Raw genomic sequence first — 16,158 nt, 5'->3', positions numbered from 1 at the left:
TCTTTTTGTTTCCTGTCTCTAAGGATAATTCCGATCCATGGAGATTTCCCCTTATGTTCTGGAGGAATTTACTATTGGAAATGACCTTTGGGGTGGAACTTTGTCAGAAGGAATTTTGAACGTTTAAACATAATTCAGCCCTGGGTTTCTCCAGACCTGTTTCTACCTCCTCAAGGAATGCTAATAGATTGGTCCAGTTTCATGTTCTCTTTTCAGAAAGCGTGTTGTGCTTTGGCCAGTTAATTAGGACTTTACAAAATGCTTGCTGATACTACTTTTTTAGTATCTATTCCACCAAAGTGGTTATTAAAAGTGACCCTTCCTGGATAGGTGGGCTTCCTTTGTGGGCAGGGGGCCCAGCATGTACGCCCTTGGGTGCAGACCAGGTGTGGAAGGAAAGTTGCATATTTTGGCCACCGGGATATGACTGCCATTTTTAATTGCCATTGCTCCCTTCTCGGCAGACGTTCCTGAAGTAGAGGGCCACAGGCTGTCCTTGACCTATTTGTTTCCATGACAATTTAGGAATCTCCCTGCTTCTCTTCTTCCAAAGCATTTTTGGGTCTCACTGTCCTTACTCTGGCATCAAGGAACCTCTTTACTGTTGATTTCGGAAAACCTTCCAATGTGTTCCCACTTTGGCTTATCTTGGTTTTGTTTGTTTGTTTGTTTGCTGTAGGTTTACTTTCTCTGTGTGTGCACATTATTTCCTTGGCTTATGAGCTCTGTCCCTCACCCTGAGGGGTGCTTATTCTTAGTAATTAAAACATACAGATTTTATTCCAATATTTTAATGGTTTTTTGAAACACACATTTCCCTGACATTCCAACAGCTCTCTTCAGAAACTGAAGAAATATGTCACTTTCTCTTTGAACTCTCTCAATGGATTTAAAACATATTAGCAGATTTTATTTGCTCTTGGACATGTCTTTTAATGTCTGTGATCAGGTTACTAAGATCCGCCCCCCCGCCCCGCCCCACTTGCACATGCAAGGCAGATTCTTTTAATTTATTTGTTTTTCTGTTTCATTCATTCAACAAGCATTCACTGAGTATTAGGCTCTGAGTGGGTTTTAGGGGTTTTCAGATGAGCAGCAGACAGTTCGCCCCCCACCCCGGGAAGCCCACGGGGGCAGGCAGATGTGGAGACAAATTATTCTAGTTCTGAGGACTCTGAGAGGGGTGATTGTGTGGTGTCTCAGGAGCCCCACATTTATTCCCCATCCCTGTTGCCGCAAATTAACTCGGGACTTTACCAGGCTGAAGAATCTTTTAGAATGGGAGGTCTTTGTCAGTAGCTTCTTTAACGAACTGGACCACTGACTGCAAAGCAAGACTTCATTAGTACCAGATCTGGTGACAACTGCGTCACTATTGGCCTCATACTGTCTGGAACACATCTGTCAAAATTCCACCTTGTGGACAAACCACATCAGACTGCCCAGTGGGTCAGCATCCCTGCTCAGGAGTCCACTTTGGAGGACCAGGTTGGCATGGGACATCAGCATGGAGTGTCCACCTCAGAACCTTCCAGAAGCACACCCCTGCTTGGTAGGCATGGGCATATTCATGGTGCTGGAAAGATATAAAAGGGATTTTTTAAAAAAAGAAAATGCTAGGAGAACAAATTTTCTGGACTTTCTGTTCCCTTCAATCTAACATCAAATTTATTTCAAGAAATTGAAACAGTAATATACACACATGTTCAAAAATCAATTTCCTGTTAAATGAAATCAGGTCACTATCCCTGGAGGCCATAACTATCAACAGTTTCATGTGCATCTTTCTAGATATTTCTATATGCACATAAGCACACATAAAAATCAATCAATCAATCAATCAACGTATTTATCTATCTAGCTAGCTATCATTTTACCAAAAAGTATTAGCAAGCCCTCAACTGCTCCCTCTCCAGTGGGTATTTCCTTTTTTATTCTGGCTCTCAGTGAAATAGCCCTATGAGTCCCTCCATTATGTCAGGAGCTGAGGAGTCCAAGAAGAACTGAGTTCCCCAGCCAAAGGGGATGTACGTATGTAGACAGAGACTTAAATATAAAACAGTCCATGTGAAAAAAGAAGCAGACTCAAAGATACAGAGAACTAGGGGTCACCAGTGAGGAGAGGGAAAGGGGGAGAGGAAATATAAGGGTAGGGGATTAAGAAGTGCAAATATTAAGTATAAAATAAACTACAAGGATATACTGTACAACGTGGGGGATATAGCCAAAATTTTGTAATAACTATAAATGGAGTATAACTTGTAAAAATTATGAATCCCTATATTGTACACCTGTAACATACAATATCATACATCAGCTATACTTCACTTAAAAAATAATAAATAAAAATAAATAAATAAAATAAAATAGTCCATGTGAGGAATGCGAAATGCCTTTAAAAACTACATCCTCTTCTCTTCCTGGACTTCAATTCCCATTCAAAAACACGTCTTCTCTCTTCTCTCATCCAGAAGTCAGGCAACCCACATTTACCCCAACTTACACTGCAGAAGGCAAGTAATCTGCCTGAGGTCACCCAGCTGGCTTGGTGGCAGAGTGGGGTTTGGGCAGGTCTGGGTGACTCCCAGCTGTCACACCACCTCTGATGAGCTCACGAACTCCTTCCCAGGCATGGAGATGTTTGGTCTTCTCTCTGCCTCCATTGACACTCGTCCATCTCTGTACTCATCCTCTTACTCAGAACAGAAGGAAGGACTCCCTTTGAGGTCCCCCAGCCTCAGCCCAGGCTGGGTTGGAGCCCTCCTGATGACATGCTAACAGTTTCTGAGGTCACATTTCCATAATTTAAGCCCCTCCTTCCGTCTTTCGCACCTCTCCTTCTTGACCTCTGAGATTCTCAGTAAGCTCCTGGAGCAGCCTCATTTATTCTTTTGATACCTCTCCCCTTTCTTGCTAACTGGGATTATAAGCTAGTACAGAGCTGGAATTCATTTATGAAAGTCTTCCTCACTTTCCTCCTGAGCTCTTGTCTGCGACTCCAGTGCACACCCTACTAGCTGGTCTACAGTTGCAAATTCTTCTGCCTACAAAGCCCAGTACGAAAGTGATAGTATTTGTGAATTGCTTCATTGTCGGTGTTGAGATTGAGAGTTTTTAGACACTGCAGTGGATGTGGGGAAAGAGAGAGACCTGGGATTTGGAGCAGTTCTACCTCTAGCTGTGTGGTCCCTGTCCTTTCCTACCTCTGGACCCGCAGCTTCTCAATCTGCAGAATCGTGGCCTGGCTGCCCACTACATCCCACCGCCCCCCGGGGAGGCGGTCTCCCAGCTTCACGGTCTGGTATCTCTAGGAATTCAGTGAACTAGTGTTGGCTTTGTGACTAACTGGCCTTGCCCATACCTGACTCTGAGGAGCCAGCCTGGGGCCTCATCTGGAACATTTCTGGGTTCTCCCAAGCGAAATGTTGCTGAGCAAGTAGGAAATGTTATTTGAAAAGTGACACTTGTATGTTTCAGTGTCAGCATGAAATTCTTCAGCAGTCATACCCAGCATTACTACTGTATACCTGAAACCACATCTTGTAAACATTTAGTAACCTCTTGTTTTTTTTTTTTTTTTAATAAATATATTTATTTATTTTTGGCTGTGTTGGGTCTTCGTTGCTGTGCGAGGGCTTTCTCTAGTTGTGGCAATCGGGGGCCACTCTTCATCGCGGTGCGCGGGCCTCTCACTATCGCGGCCTCTCTTGTTGCGGAGCACAGGCTCCAGACGCGCAGGCTCAGTAATTGTGGCTCACGGGCCCAGCTGCTCCGTGGCATGTGGGATCCTCCCAGACCAGGGCCCGAACCCGTGTCCCCTGCATTGGCAGGCGGATTCTCAACCACTGCGCCACCAGGGAAGCCCCTAACCTCTTGTTTTAAAGCAACTTCCGGGTACCCATGCCGAGATGCACCAGGTTCCTGTAAAGGAGGACAGACCACCCAGTGTCTACTTCTCCCCATTCCATAAGTTCTTGGGAGAAGAACCAGCTTGGACCCATTTATCCACCAAATGGCAACTATTTGAATTGATCAGCGAGTCTGCGTCTCTCTCCCAACCAGCAGAAGGCCGCAGTATTTGGATTAATGAACAAGTTGGTGCCGAGCACAAATACCACAGACATTTAGCAATAGGAACAGAGAACCAAGTTATTCATCAAATTCAAAATTGTTTAGAATGGCTAATGCAAAGCTGAAATAAAGAAGATCCCCGGCTGATGGGCGGTGGGGAAGGGTGCCAATCGAGAAAGAACAAATGTGTTGCTTATGTGACATTTTCCTCTACCACCATGGTATTCTTTTTCTCGATTTGTTGGAGGCTGAGGGAATGTCTTCACTTTTACATTACAGAGGCAATATGGCATGCTGGCCAAGAACATGCAGTCTGAACAGACTGTCTAAACCTCAGTTATCTCATCTGAAAAATGGGGATATACTCTGGCTCCCTCAGAGGATTATTGTGAGGATTAAATGAGTTAACACAATAATAGAAAACTTAGAGCAGATGCCTGGCATAGAGTTAAGTGTTGATAAGTAGTTGCCAATGTTAGTTTTATATCATGGATAAGAACCATTGTTTTGATTGTAACAAAGTATCTACTACATACCTGATTCTGCTAGAGCTTTGTATGTGTGCGGACTGTGGGGAAATCTGCAGAGTTCCCCAAGGACTTTTATTTTATTTTTTAAATTTAAAAAAATTTAAAAATTATTAATACAATTTTTAAAGGTTACACTGCATTTACAATTATTACAAAATATTGGCTATATTCCCCATGTTGTACAATACATCCTGGTAGCCTATCTTATACCTGATAGTTTGTATCTCCCACTCCACCAGCTCTGTATTGCCACCCCCTCCCCACTGGTAACCACAGGTTTTTTCTCTATACCTGTGAGTCTGCTTATTTTTATTTTGTTATATTCACTAATTTGTTGTATTTTTAAAAATTCCACATATAAGTGATATCATACAGTATTTGTCTTTCTCTGTCTGACTTATTTCACTTAGCACAATGCCCTCCAAGTCCATCCATGTTGCTGTAAATGACAAAATTCCATTCTTTGTTTATGGCTGACTAATATTCCATTGTGTGTATGTATATGTGAGTGTGTGTGTGTGTGTGTATCTATCTATCTATCTATCTATCTATATATATATATATATGACATGTCTTCTCTATGCATTCATCTGTTGATGGACACTTAGGTTGCTTCCACATCTTGGCAATTTTCAGTAGTGCTGCTATGAATACTGGGGTGCATGTATCTTTTCAAATTAGTGCCCAAGGACTTTTAGATAACCTTGACTTCTGGGTGGGTTCTAACTGCATGATCAGTTATACTCAAGTTTTGTTGATCAACCACTATAAGACAAAGTCTCCCACGTAACTGTAGGGTGGTCTCAACTATGGGAATGGGCACAGCTGCCTCCGTTTCAAAATGAGGAGACTGAGACTCAGGGAGATTATGTGACTTGTCCAAGGTCACCAAGAATATAAATGGCAGGGCGAGGCTCAAAACCAGGCCTTATGATGCCAAGTCCAATGTATTTCCCACCAAATCACAGCTACTTCTCATCTTCACCAGGGTTTACTTTTTCCTGTTATGCTCTATATATATAATGATGGGTCATTCATTAGAGATGTGAGCATGTTTAGAGATACACTGTTTTCCATAAACAAACAAAAATATTAAAATGTTTTAAGGAAAGAAAAATTTTCCTGCACCATCTCCCCTACCCCCCTAAAAACTTATGAAGTTGAAATACTTATAGAATTCTTCTTCTTTCTTTTGGATGTTAAATGGTATCTTTAGGTCAAGGTTTCATAGAGTGCTTACCTGACTTAATAGCCTCTGAGTGACAGGTAAATATTACACAACAAGATGTTTAGGTAAATCTATCTACAGTATCAATTCATTGCAGTCTGTTCAGACCTCAAGCTCTTCAGAGCATGTCTTAAATTCAAAACCAGATGGGCTTCCGTCCCTAGAGATTGGTCATTGACCCAGAAAGGGAGGACCTGGGTGCCATCTTGGTTTGGGTGCCGTTTGGCTTGGGTTTGCTTTGCCCTCACTGACTCTTGGCCCAGGTGTGTGTATGTGGGGAGGTGTACGCTCCCTAGCAATGAACCCCTGAAGTCAGTAGACTCTGCCAGTAGCATCCATTTGCTCGTGAAGAAATCAGATGCTTGGAGTTTAGGGATCTCCTTTCTCAAAATGCTCTTAGCAGAGAAAAATAAAAGCAATGTAAAACCCTCACAGCACTGAAGAGGGTGGCATCTAGCTTTTCCTTACCATATGATCTTGAGATACCCATGGATACAAAACCAAGCATGCTTCAGGATAGTAAGGGAAGCACTTTGAAATCAGTATTCTGAAATTTGAATTTCAAACTATTTTAGCTGCACTGACTGATGTAAAACAACACAAATTAAACTCCCAGGAATCCCTTGTTCTGGGGCAGAATGACCTACCAACCTTAAGAGTGAGGGGTTATTAGCAGGTCTGGACCTGTGAGGGGAAGCCCTCATGAACCTCGTCACGTCTACAGGTGAGCCTGCACTCAAAGCTCTCTCTCTCCATATTTTTTATTTTGGCCATACCACACAGCTTGCGGGATCTCAGTTCCCCAACCAGGGACTGAACCCAGACCATGGCAGTGAAAGCCCCGAATCCTAACCACAAGACCACCAGGGAACACCCGTAAGCTCTACATTTCTTTTTGCTTGCATAAATGGAAGCCCATCTGAGAAAGCGCAATTGTATTAAAAATCTATTTATTATTTATATTCTACCTCTTTCCATAAAGGATATTAAATTAAATGTAAATGAGTTATATACCAAAACTTCCAAACAAACATTAATTCTTATTCTTTCCAATTAATTCTTATCCTTTTCAAGGTACCAATTGTTTTGAAGAAAGCTGGTAGTTTTTATGATTCTGTGAATGAAATATGCATTTCCACGTGCTCTTCTGTTATGAATCTGTCACATTCACACTTGTCAAGTGGAGTACAAGGTGCTGGATGGTGAGCAGACCACGAGAGAAACTGAAATAGGGAAGTTCATTACTCACAGGTCCTGGAGGAAGTACCTGGTGCACTTCTAGGGGCCACATGGGGAAGTCAAGGCCCAGTGCAAACAGAAAACAGGACCTGGGGCACATGTCTTGATTAGGGTCTGTGGGTAGAGTGCTTTGGGGTTCCTGAGCTAAGGCCAGATAGGTCAATTCAAACCAAAAGAGTGAGCTTTCGGTGAGCCTAATGGGGGTCTTAGCTGAGGGGTGCACAAGGGGCAGGCCCTGGGGAGGAGGGGAGACTGTGGATCTCCAGGGCTGGCTGCTATCTAGCGCATGCACTTGAATGAGGGGGCTGGTGTCAATTCAAGGTCCCCACAGGCCACTTGGCCAAACAAAATGGGTGCAGAGGCAGCAATACCACGGGGTAGCTTAGCTGCACTCTCAGCAGTCCAAGGGACTTGTTCTTGTAAGAGTGATCTATTCTATTTTATTCTATTCTATTCTGGGGCTGAAAATGCACACTGGCAGCAAATTTCCACGTCACTGCGATGGCCCAGCAGATGTTTCCTGAGCTAGCCTCTTTGACAGCCAGGTAAATGCATCCCTGCAAGGGGTAACCAGGAAGGTCTGGTAGTCTCACAAGTGGATCGGACTTTGATGAAGAGGATAAAACTGTGAAAAGCACCTTAAACAACTAGATATCATGGATTTTAAATAGCGAACCTGGAGGAAAATACACACTGTGGTCCAGATCAATTGGGAAATGTATTAAAAAGTCTGTCAGGAGAGTGAATTCTCAGGTGGAGTGTCCGCGTTGTGACCGACAAGGCTTATACCATGATGGATGTTTAGGAAGCCGTCGTGGGTCAGTCTTTGTATGTTCCTATGTTTCCACCTGGCCTCGTTTAAAGAAGTCATCAAGGAGAAAACTCCTAAAGAGGATGAAAAATTGTTTGCATCCACCTTCAAGAAGAATAAGTGTGCTAAGAAGAAGTAATGGAAGATTTCTCAAAAAACTAAGAATACAACTACCATATGACCCAGCAATTCCACTCCTGGGCATATACTTGAAAAAAAACAAAAACACTATTCTAAAAGATACATGCATCCCCATGTTCATAGCAGCATTATTTACAATTTACAAATGCCATGATATGGAAGCAACCATAGACGTGATATATATACACACTGGAATACTACTCAGTCATAAAAAAGAATGGAATTTTGCCATTTGCAGCAACATGGATGGACTTGGAGGGCATTGTGCTAAGTGAAATAAGTCAGACAGCAAAGAACAAATACTGTATGTTATCACCTATATGTGGAATCTAAAAAACACAACAAACTAGTGAATATAACAAAAAAGAAGTAGACTCCCAGATATAGAGAACAAACTAGTGGTTACCAGAGGGGAGAGAGAAGTGGGGAGGGGCAATACAGGCGTAGGGGATTAAAACACGTCAACTATTATGTATAAAATAAGCTACAAGGATATATTGTGCAACATGGGGAATATAGCCAATATTTTATAGTAACTATAAATGGAGTAAAACCTTTAAAAATTGTGAATCACTATATTGTACACCTGTAACTTATATAATGTGGTATATCAACTACACTTCAATAAAAAAAAGAATAAGTAATGGTACCGAGCCTCTTGCTGAGGACTGAGGGAGAATATCTCTGTCCACAAGGGCAGATGTAGAGTGGGTATCATCAGGACAGATTGTTGTTGTCAGCCAGGGCAAGCTGCTGCAGAGATCTTGAGCTCTGAGCGTCTACCAAAGACAAAAAAATAAAACAGAAGTGGAAACCACATCGGATGGTAACTACTAAATGATACCCTAGTGAGATATCAATCAACAAGCTTTAGGGCACTGGTACTCATATCCACTCATCTCTGTTATGCCCTGTGGAGGACACAGAATCTGTAAGAATTGGTCTTGTTTTACCAGATTGTTGACAGAATCTTTTGTTTTCAAGTTTCTGCCAGATTTTCAGACTCTGGCAAATCCAGGGTCCTGATTCCTGAAAGTTCTCCATCTTGGAATGTTGCTTTAAACAAACAGTTGAAAAATGAGAAGTAAACTCAACCAGCAATTTTGTCATTATTTTCCACAAAAACAGTGCCTGCTACACTTTAATTTTTTACAGTAGTAATCTGGATATAATAATTTTATAAGGTACACAATGCGCATTTATGTTTGTCAAGTAGCAGTGACTTTAAATCTTTCAAATGGGGCTATAAAAGATACTTGCATTTAGCATTTTTTCCAATTTCTGCCCAAATCTCAAAATTTCTTCTTCCTCTTGCCCATAGATTATGAAGTTTCACACCTCAGTGGGTATTCTTGCCTCCTGACCCAGAGGCTCCAGTGTGATACAGCATTTTCTACTCATAGGTCAGACCTGGCTAAGAAACTGGCATCGTTTTAAAAGATGTTCATTTGTCACCAAGGAAACTGACTTCTGCCTGACCTTGTCTGCACACTTGGGCGAGACAGTTCTTCATTTTTTCCATTGCCCTGTTCATTGCTCTTCAGAGCTCTGTTGCTAAAGGAAGGGAAGCTGAAATTGTGGTGTCATTCAGTCAAAATAAGAAAAAGAGAAGCCTGTCATCTGAATGGGGCTGGATACCACAGGTGAAAAAGCCTGGGTTTCCTTCAAGTTAAGTCTGTGTTATGTTTGTTGAATGAATAAACAATGAATGTTGTTTGAAAAGCAAAGCCATTCTCCAGAGAGCCACAGGAACACTGCAGACACGTAAACGTGGTTTGAACTTACACTTGGGAGGTTATAAGTCAAGTTCTAGAACAGTGATCTTTAAGTAGGAGTGCCTTCTTTTTTTTTTTTAAAGGAATTCCTTTATTTTTATTATTTATTTATTTATTTATTTATTTATTTATTTATTTATTTATTTTTGGCTGGTTGGGTCTTCGTTTCTGTGCAAGGGCTTTCTCTAGTTGTGGCAAGCGGGGGCCACTCTTCATTGCGGTGTGCGGGCCTCTCACTATCGCGGCCTCTCTTGTTGCGGAGCACAAGCTCCAGACGCGCAGGCTCAGTAGCTGTGGCTCACGGGCCTAGCTGCTCCGCGGCATGTGGGATCCTCCCAGACCAGGGCTCGAAGCCGTGTCCCTTGCATTGGCAGGCAGATTCTCAACCACTGCGCCACCAGGGAAGCCCAGGAGTGCCTTCTTATTTCACAGAAATAACAGATTCCAATAAGCCTGAACTTTATGATCAGTTTCATTTGGGTATATCCTGTCTCTTTTTCTGGATGGCAGGCTTCTGGACCATACTTGGTAAAACCAAGTGCTTGAGTTTAATTCATTTGGTAGCAAGGCTGTAAGGAAAAAAGCACTTTAAACTCACAGAACCTTGGCTATTCCTCTTCACCTCTCTGGGCATCAGCTTCCTCTTCTGAGAAGTGGAAATGCCAGCACCTCTTCCTGTCTGCTTCCGAGAAGCAGCGAGCATCACAGTGAGAGTGACTTGAAAAACTCCCTGTCCCAATGTTAGGAATGCTCAGTACCTATTCATTTTATTTTGCATCTCCTCATCTAAGAATTCCTGTATTGGGCTCCCACAGGGCGGTTGAAGAGACAAGTCAAGGGTCATATTAACCAGGAGCTTTTCATCCTCCATTCTGTATTATTACACCCACTGGGGAGGGAGCGAGTCACACCTTGGAGAGGCTTGTAAGGAAAGAAAGCAGACAGAGGTCTCTTAGCAAAGGTCAGAGAAGGCCACTTTGAATAAGATGCCAGGTTACTGCAAGACCCTCTTTGTCATAAATCTAGTTATTAAATAAACCCCTGCAAACGGCGAGGCAGTTTGAGATAGCGTGGGGAGTAAGCAGATAAGCCACCCACCACTCCATATGTCTATTCAGAGCATAAGCACCTGTCACCTGGGAGGGAAATGATGGGAGCAGGGCTATTGAAAAAAAGGAGGCTGGGACCTCCCTCACCACCACCACAGCTCAGAGGATCTTAAGGGGGCAAGGGTCCTCCCCACAAGGAGAACACCACACTGCTGTACAAGGAAGCAGACTACACTTCAGAACAGGGAGGGTCCAGCTCAGTGTTAATATCATCTGGCCTGGAAGGTGGCAGCAAAAACCAGGCACCAAGGACTGGGAGCCCCACCCACAGTCTTTGTCCGCTCCGCTTGCTGTCCAGCAAAGTCTGCCCCAGTTGCTAACTGGAGGTCATGTACCTCTCATAAAGGAGGCCTGCTTGTCACTCACTGTGGCAGTGGAACAGCAGGAAGCCTCTTCTTTGCGTAAAAAAATGCCATTTTGGTATATTATACCTTTCCTGTACAGATCTGCACCAGACTCTTTCCCAATTCTCTCCTTCAGCTGCCCTTTAGAGCACAGCCAATCTCTTTTCTAGGGGTTATGGCTCAAGGTTCGCCTGAAAAATCACTCATCTGTGATACACGGGAGAAGACCACGGTCCGTGCCTAGGTTTTTCCGATTTCTGGGATAGATGCCCAGAGAACAGGCACAGACTTACAGGCAGGCAACACTTTACGTTATGTTCTTGCTAGAGGACCTTCAAGCCAGAAGGAGAAGGTGACGATCTCCTCGAGGTGACAACCTGCCACTCAGTACGACCTGCAATCCTGGCCCTTGAGCTCGGCGTGCGGAGCTGGGGGCGTCGCTGAGCTCCCGCTCAGCCGGACTGTAAATACACCTAGAAATACTCATCCCAGGACCCGCCTGCTGGTTCCTGCCTCCACGCCTCGCGCCGGAATCTCCTACTTTGAGAACGCCCAACTTCTCGGCCTGAAAGAAACGCGCAGCGTACCATTTCCGCTAGATGGCGCGATTTCCCCTAATCCGATCGCAAGACATCCGATTTATAAAATAAATACAATCCAACGCCTTCCGAAACCACACCACATAATAGCAGCTCGCAGGCTCCCATTAAAAAAATCAATTTGGGGGAACTGATTCTACCTCCGAGCAAATCTTATGCAATTACATTAAGAGGGTGCAATCAAGAATTGCATCCGAACGTCCCCCACATCGGCCCTCCCCCTAAATACACCTGTTCCCCTGCCCCACTCGTTCCCTGGGATGAGCCACGGCTCGGGCCACGCGCGCAGCCGTCGCTGTGCCCCGCCCGTCGGGCCCACCTGCCCACTTAGGAACGTCAAGGCCACTCGGGGATCCTACCCCTTAAACACTCATCCCAAGTCCCTCACCTTCCCGAGCACCTGCCCTCCCAGGCAAAGGACCGCTCGGACCCGAGCTCAGACGGTGCGCCGCGTCGACGCCCCCCGGGGCAGGCGCTCCAGCCGCGGCTCTGCAGCTGGCTAGGCAGCCAGGCGCGGAGCAGGAGGAGGGGGCCGGGCGACTCGTGCCAGTGGGGGTTCACGGCTGGACAGCCGGGTGGCCCGCTCAGTCCCAGGCTCCGCGGGCCGATTGCAACGGCCGCGCGGGAGAAAGGGAGCTCCCAGCACGCGCACAGTGGTACAGACGTTCGCCGGGTCTGCCCAACCACGCGCGCTGCCGGCTGCCCGGGGAGAGCATTTTAGGAAAAAAGAGCAAATACCAAACCACAAAAACTTTACTGCTGCCAAGAGCTAAAGGGATCGAGGCGCAGCAAAGCTCCAAATCTGGGCAAGATGGGAGCAAGATGAGACGCAGGGTTGGGGAGGACCACAGCGGTGTCGTGCCCCGAGCAAGTGGCGGCGGCGCCTCTTGTCAAAAGCCGGGTCCGTCCCGCTCCCGGCCCGCGCTTACCTTGGCGGCTGCATGAGCCCCTGCAGCCCGCGGGGGGTGGCGCTGGCGGGGCTGCGGGCGAAGAGGGGGTGCCGGGACGCCGCTCGTCGGCCCCGGGGCAAGGTGGGAGGGGTTCGGCAGGCGATGGTCCCCGCCGCCCGGGCCGGCTCAGCAGCGGCCCGCGGCGCGCCGCCTGCTCCCGGGCTGCATGCCTGCGAGCGCCTGGAGGAGCCGGCCCGTGAGCGAACGGCTAGTGCTTCCCCAGCCTAGCGGCTCGGGCGGCGCAGCCCGCGCTCGGGAGACAACTGCAGAGTCGGGCTGTTCGGGCTAGCCCCCTCCCTCGCCCGGCCCCAGCCGCCAGCCGCGGAGCGCGGCGTCGAGAGGTTCGTTTGCGCGCGGAGGGGAAGGGGCGGGCCGGCCGCCCGGGGCGCAGGCTGGGGGCGAGGCGGGCGGGGCCGGCGGGGAGGGGGCGGGATAGGAGGTGGGGGTGCGGGCTCGGATTGCCCCGCCCGCCGCGGCCGCACCTTCACGCATCAGCACCAGTAGAGGGGTGAGGCGGTGGGGTTCGCACGCTGCAAAGTCGAGACTTCCCTAAAAGCCCGGGTTAGGGGGCTGCGGGCGGCAAGTGCGGCGACCCGCGAGGCGCCTCCAACTTTCCTAATCTCCCGCTGGGATGTCCTGGAGAGTACGTTTCCATCATCAGTTCCATGATGGTCCAAGGGTGGGCGGGCGCGGGGTGTTACTCTGAGGTTTCTGGAATAGACAGTCACATCCACGAGAAACGCTGCTGCTCTCTACAGCGATGCACCTTTTTTGTACTGAGATGTTTGTTTAAGAAACTTCTTTTAAAATATTAACACAAATGTATTAAATGTGTAATACACGAATACGTTCTTGTGTACAATTTTACAAAGCTCAGGCATATCTAGAGTAAAAAGAAGACCATATCACATCCCCTCCCCATGACTGCGGCTCCCCAGAAGTAACCTCGGGTCAGGGTGTGCTCCGCTGCGGGTCTTTCCGGTCCTTGCTCTGCGATTTTACATGTACACGCACGGATTGCGAGTGGATTTTCACGGGCTTTTCAAAAGAATGTTTCACCATGCAGCGCATGCACACACTGGGGAGAACACGGCCACTTCGGCCGCGGTAAATTCCCCAGAGGCTTCCGGAGTCCAGGGAAAGATCCTTGCAGTGAAACAGCAAAGAGCCACCCAATCGCCCTGTGCAAATCTGAAACTCTAGCTGGGGCGTGAAGTCAGCCTGAACACACAGCTCACGCCTAAATTAGCATTGCACGGTTAGAGAAATTTGCTAGTGCATTTCAAGCAGGGTTATGGCCTTCGCGTTCTTACAGAAATCAAGCTGTCTTGGATTTTGATACGATGAGAACTCTCTGGATTTGCAAAATAAAAAGGTACCATCTACATTAAAACACGATCGCTATTTATGCTTGTGGTCTTGAGGGGTGTGGTTTGAACTCAATATTCTGTGTTTTATTGGCATTGAGGTAATCTATAGCTGGGATATAAATAAAATCCAGGTGATTTAGCAGGAAGAGATTGGGTATTGGGATCATTGGTTTCTATAATTAGCTCTGACCTTGGGCAAGAGTTTTAGCTCTGTTGGGCCTCAGTTTCCACATCTATAAATAGAGGAGTTGTACTGGATGTTGGGGGTGGAGAGAGAGAGAGAGATAGAGAGAGAGAGAGAGAGAGAGATCCAGCCCTAATAGTTGGTGAACAACAGATTTCTTCCTTTATCCATCTTTCAACTCAGCTCTAACCTCTCCTCCTTAGGGAATGGCTCTCCCAGCACTGCATGGCTTCCTTCCTAACACTGATCTCACTTTGCAGTTATGCCCTGGTTAGCATGACCCTTACCTAGTTGGGCCTCTCCCATCAGACTGTATGTGCCTTGAGGGCAGTAACCAGGACCGCCTGGGGTCATCATTACATCCCTAGCACTTATTTTAGTGCCTGGCATGTAATAGGCACCCTACAAGAATCTCTGAATGACTATCGCCCAGATAGTAGATTTCTTACTGCTCTTCCAAATCCCTTGGCATTTTTAAAAGATCTGTAAGTGGAAAGATTTTAAAATGAAACCTTTGGAAAGTACCCAGCAGGGTTTTTCCATCTTGAGGGGGACAAACAGTCCACTGTCTAGATGAGGATAGATGATCCTTAGCTTAACCACAGGCTGTGGAGACAGCCAGCAGCTATTTACCTTGATGAGCATCAGCTCCCATGGAGAAGACAACGAATATTAATGTTACTCATTAAGTGCTTGATTAAGTTGGAACCAGGCATAGGCAGTTGCAATGCACACACGAGCACTCAGAGTTAAATGAGGCCGTGGGGTGTGTTTAGGTTGCAAATTAACAAATGTACAGGCTCTGAACCAGCAATCTAGAAACATTCCTAATATCAAGCTCCAGGGAATGCTTGCCTTTCTTTACTGCAAAGGGTTTGAATTCCTTAAAAAGTTGCACAGGAAGTGGGCTAACCTGGGTTCAAGAGTTAAAAAAAAAGATTAAAGCCATTATGAAATAAGGGGTGGGGGGGGGAGTGAATGTCTAATGCAGCATAAGACTAATATCTCTTAGTCTCTCTCTTGTCCCAGATGCCCCTCCAAGCCCCTTGCGGAAGCCTTTGGTTTCCGCGGAGAGCTTTAGTCTTCCAGGAAGGGTGCTGTGTCAGTGAGGCTGATGGGGCTCCAGCTGGTGGGAGGAGGTGCCACCCCAGTGCAGGGAGCGCCTGTGCTACTGGGGTGTGGAGCAATGTGCTGTCTGTTTCCAACGAGAGATGGCACCTGCTGGCGAGAGGGCACCCTCAGAAAGTGGATTCCTGGTGAAACTGATTAAGGATTTCTTCCCAGCTGGCAAAACAACGTGAAGTGATTGGCATGACTCTCCACTGAGGGCTGGCACCAGGAGCTGTCCCTTTGGATTCGGAATCACCCCATTATGTTTTTCTGGGTAAATTCAGGTTCAAAAGTAAAAGTGCAGCTTAAAGGAGAAGCAGGTCAGGAGCTGTCATAGGAGCCTGTTAAAGAGAGAGGGGCTGACTGTCACATCCTCGGCTTCAGTCAGACGCAGTGAGGCAGTGGGTGCTGAGGACTTAACTTGTTTTGCATAGACGAGAAGACGTTGTGCTAACTGGATGCGTCCCAGAGGCATCACCTGCTCTAATAAATCCAGTGTGTTTTGTGTCAAGCAACTATTCTATGGCTGGCACTGTGCTTGACCCTGCAGTAGGCATTTGCTTGAGGAACACAGCCTCTGTCTGTAAGGCACTTGCAGTCCAGTGGAAGAAAGAAAAGAAGAGCAAAGAGGTCTCAGTAGTTGGGGTTTGGAGGGTGCCTGAGCAGCTCCATTTTTCATCTCATCAGCCCCTCTCCT

At 46.4% G+C, this 16,158-nt stretch overlaps 1 protein-coding gene across 2 annotated transcripts in view; it reads right to left on the bottom strand.

Annotated features, from left to right (window-relative positions):
- Nucleotides 1-13,137, bottom strand: part of RGMA (repulsive guidance molecule BMP co-receptor a) — a 44,837-nt gene extending 31,700 nt beyond the window's left edge. For both annotated transcript variants that reach the window (XM_082388941.1, XM_082388942.1), the window contains exon 1: nt 12,777-13,137. Coding sequence is in view for 1 of the 2 variants with exons in the window: in XM_082388942.1 (XP_082245068.1) it covers nt 12,777-12,790 (14 nt within the window). In the remaining variant the exon portion in view is untranslated. The remainder of the gene's footprint in view (nt 1-12,776) is intronic.
- Nucleotides 13,138-16,158: the final 3,021 nt, after the last annotated feature.

This window comes from Balaenoptera borealis, assembly GCF_965194805.1.
Source record: "Balaenoptera borealis genome assembly, chromosome: 3".
NCBI classification, from domain to species: Eukaryota; Metazoa; Chordata; class Mammalia; order Artiodactyla; family Balaenopteridae; genus Balaenoptera; species Balaenoptera borealis.
Note: the sequence above shows the minus strand (reverse complement) of the source record. Positions and strands in the feature narration are given on the sequence as shown.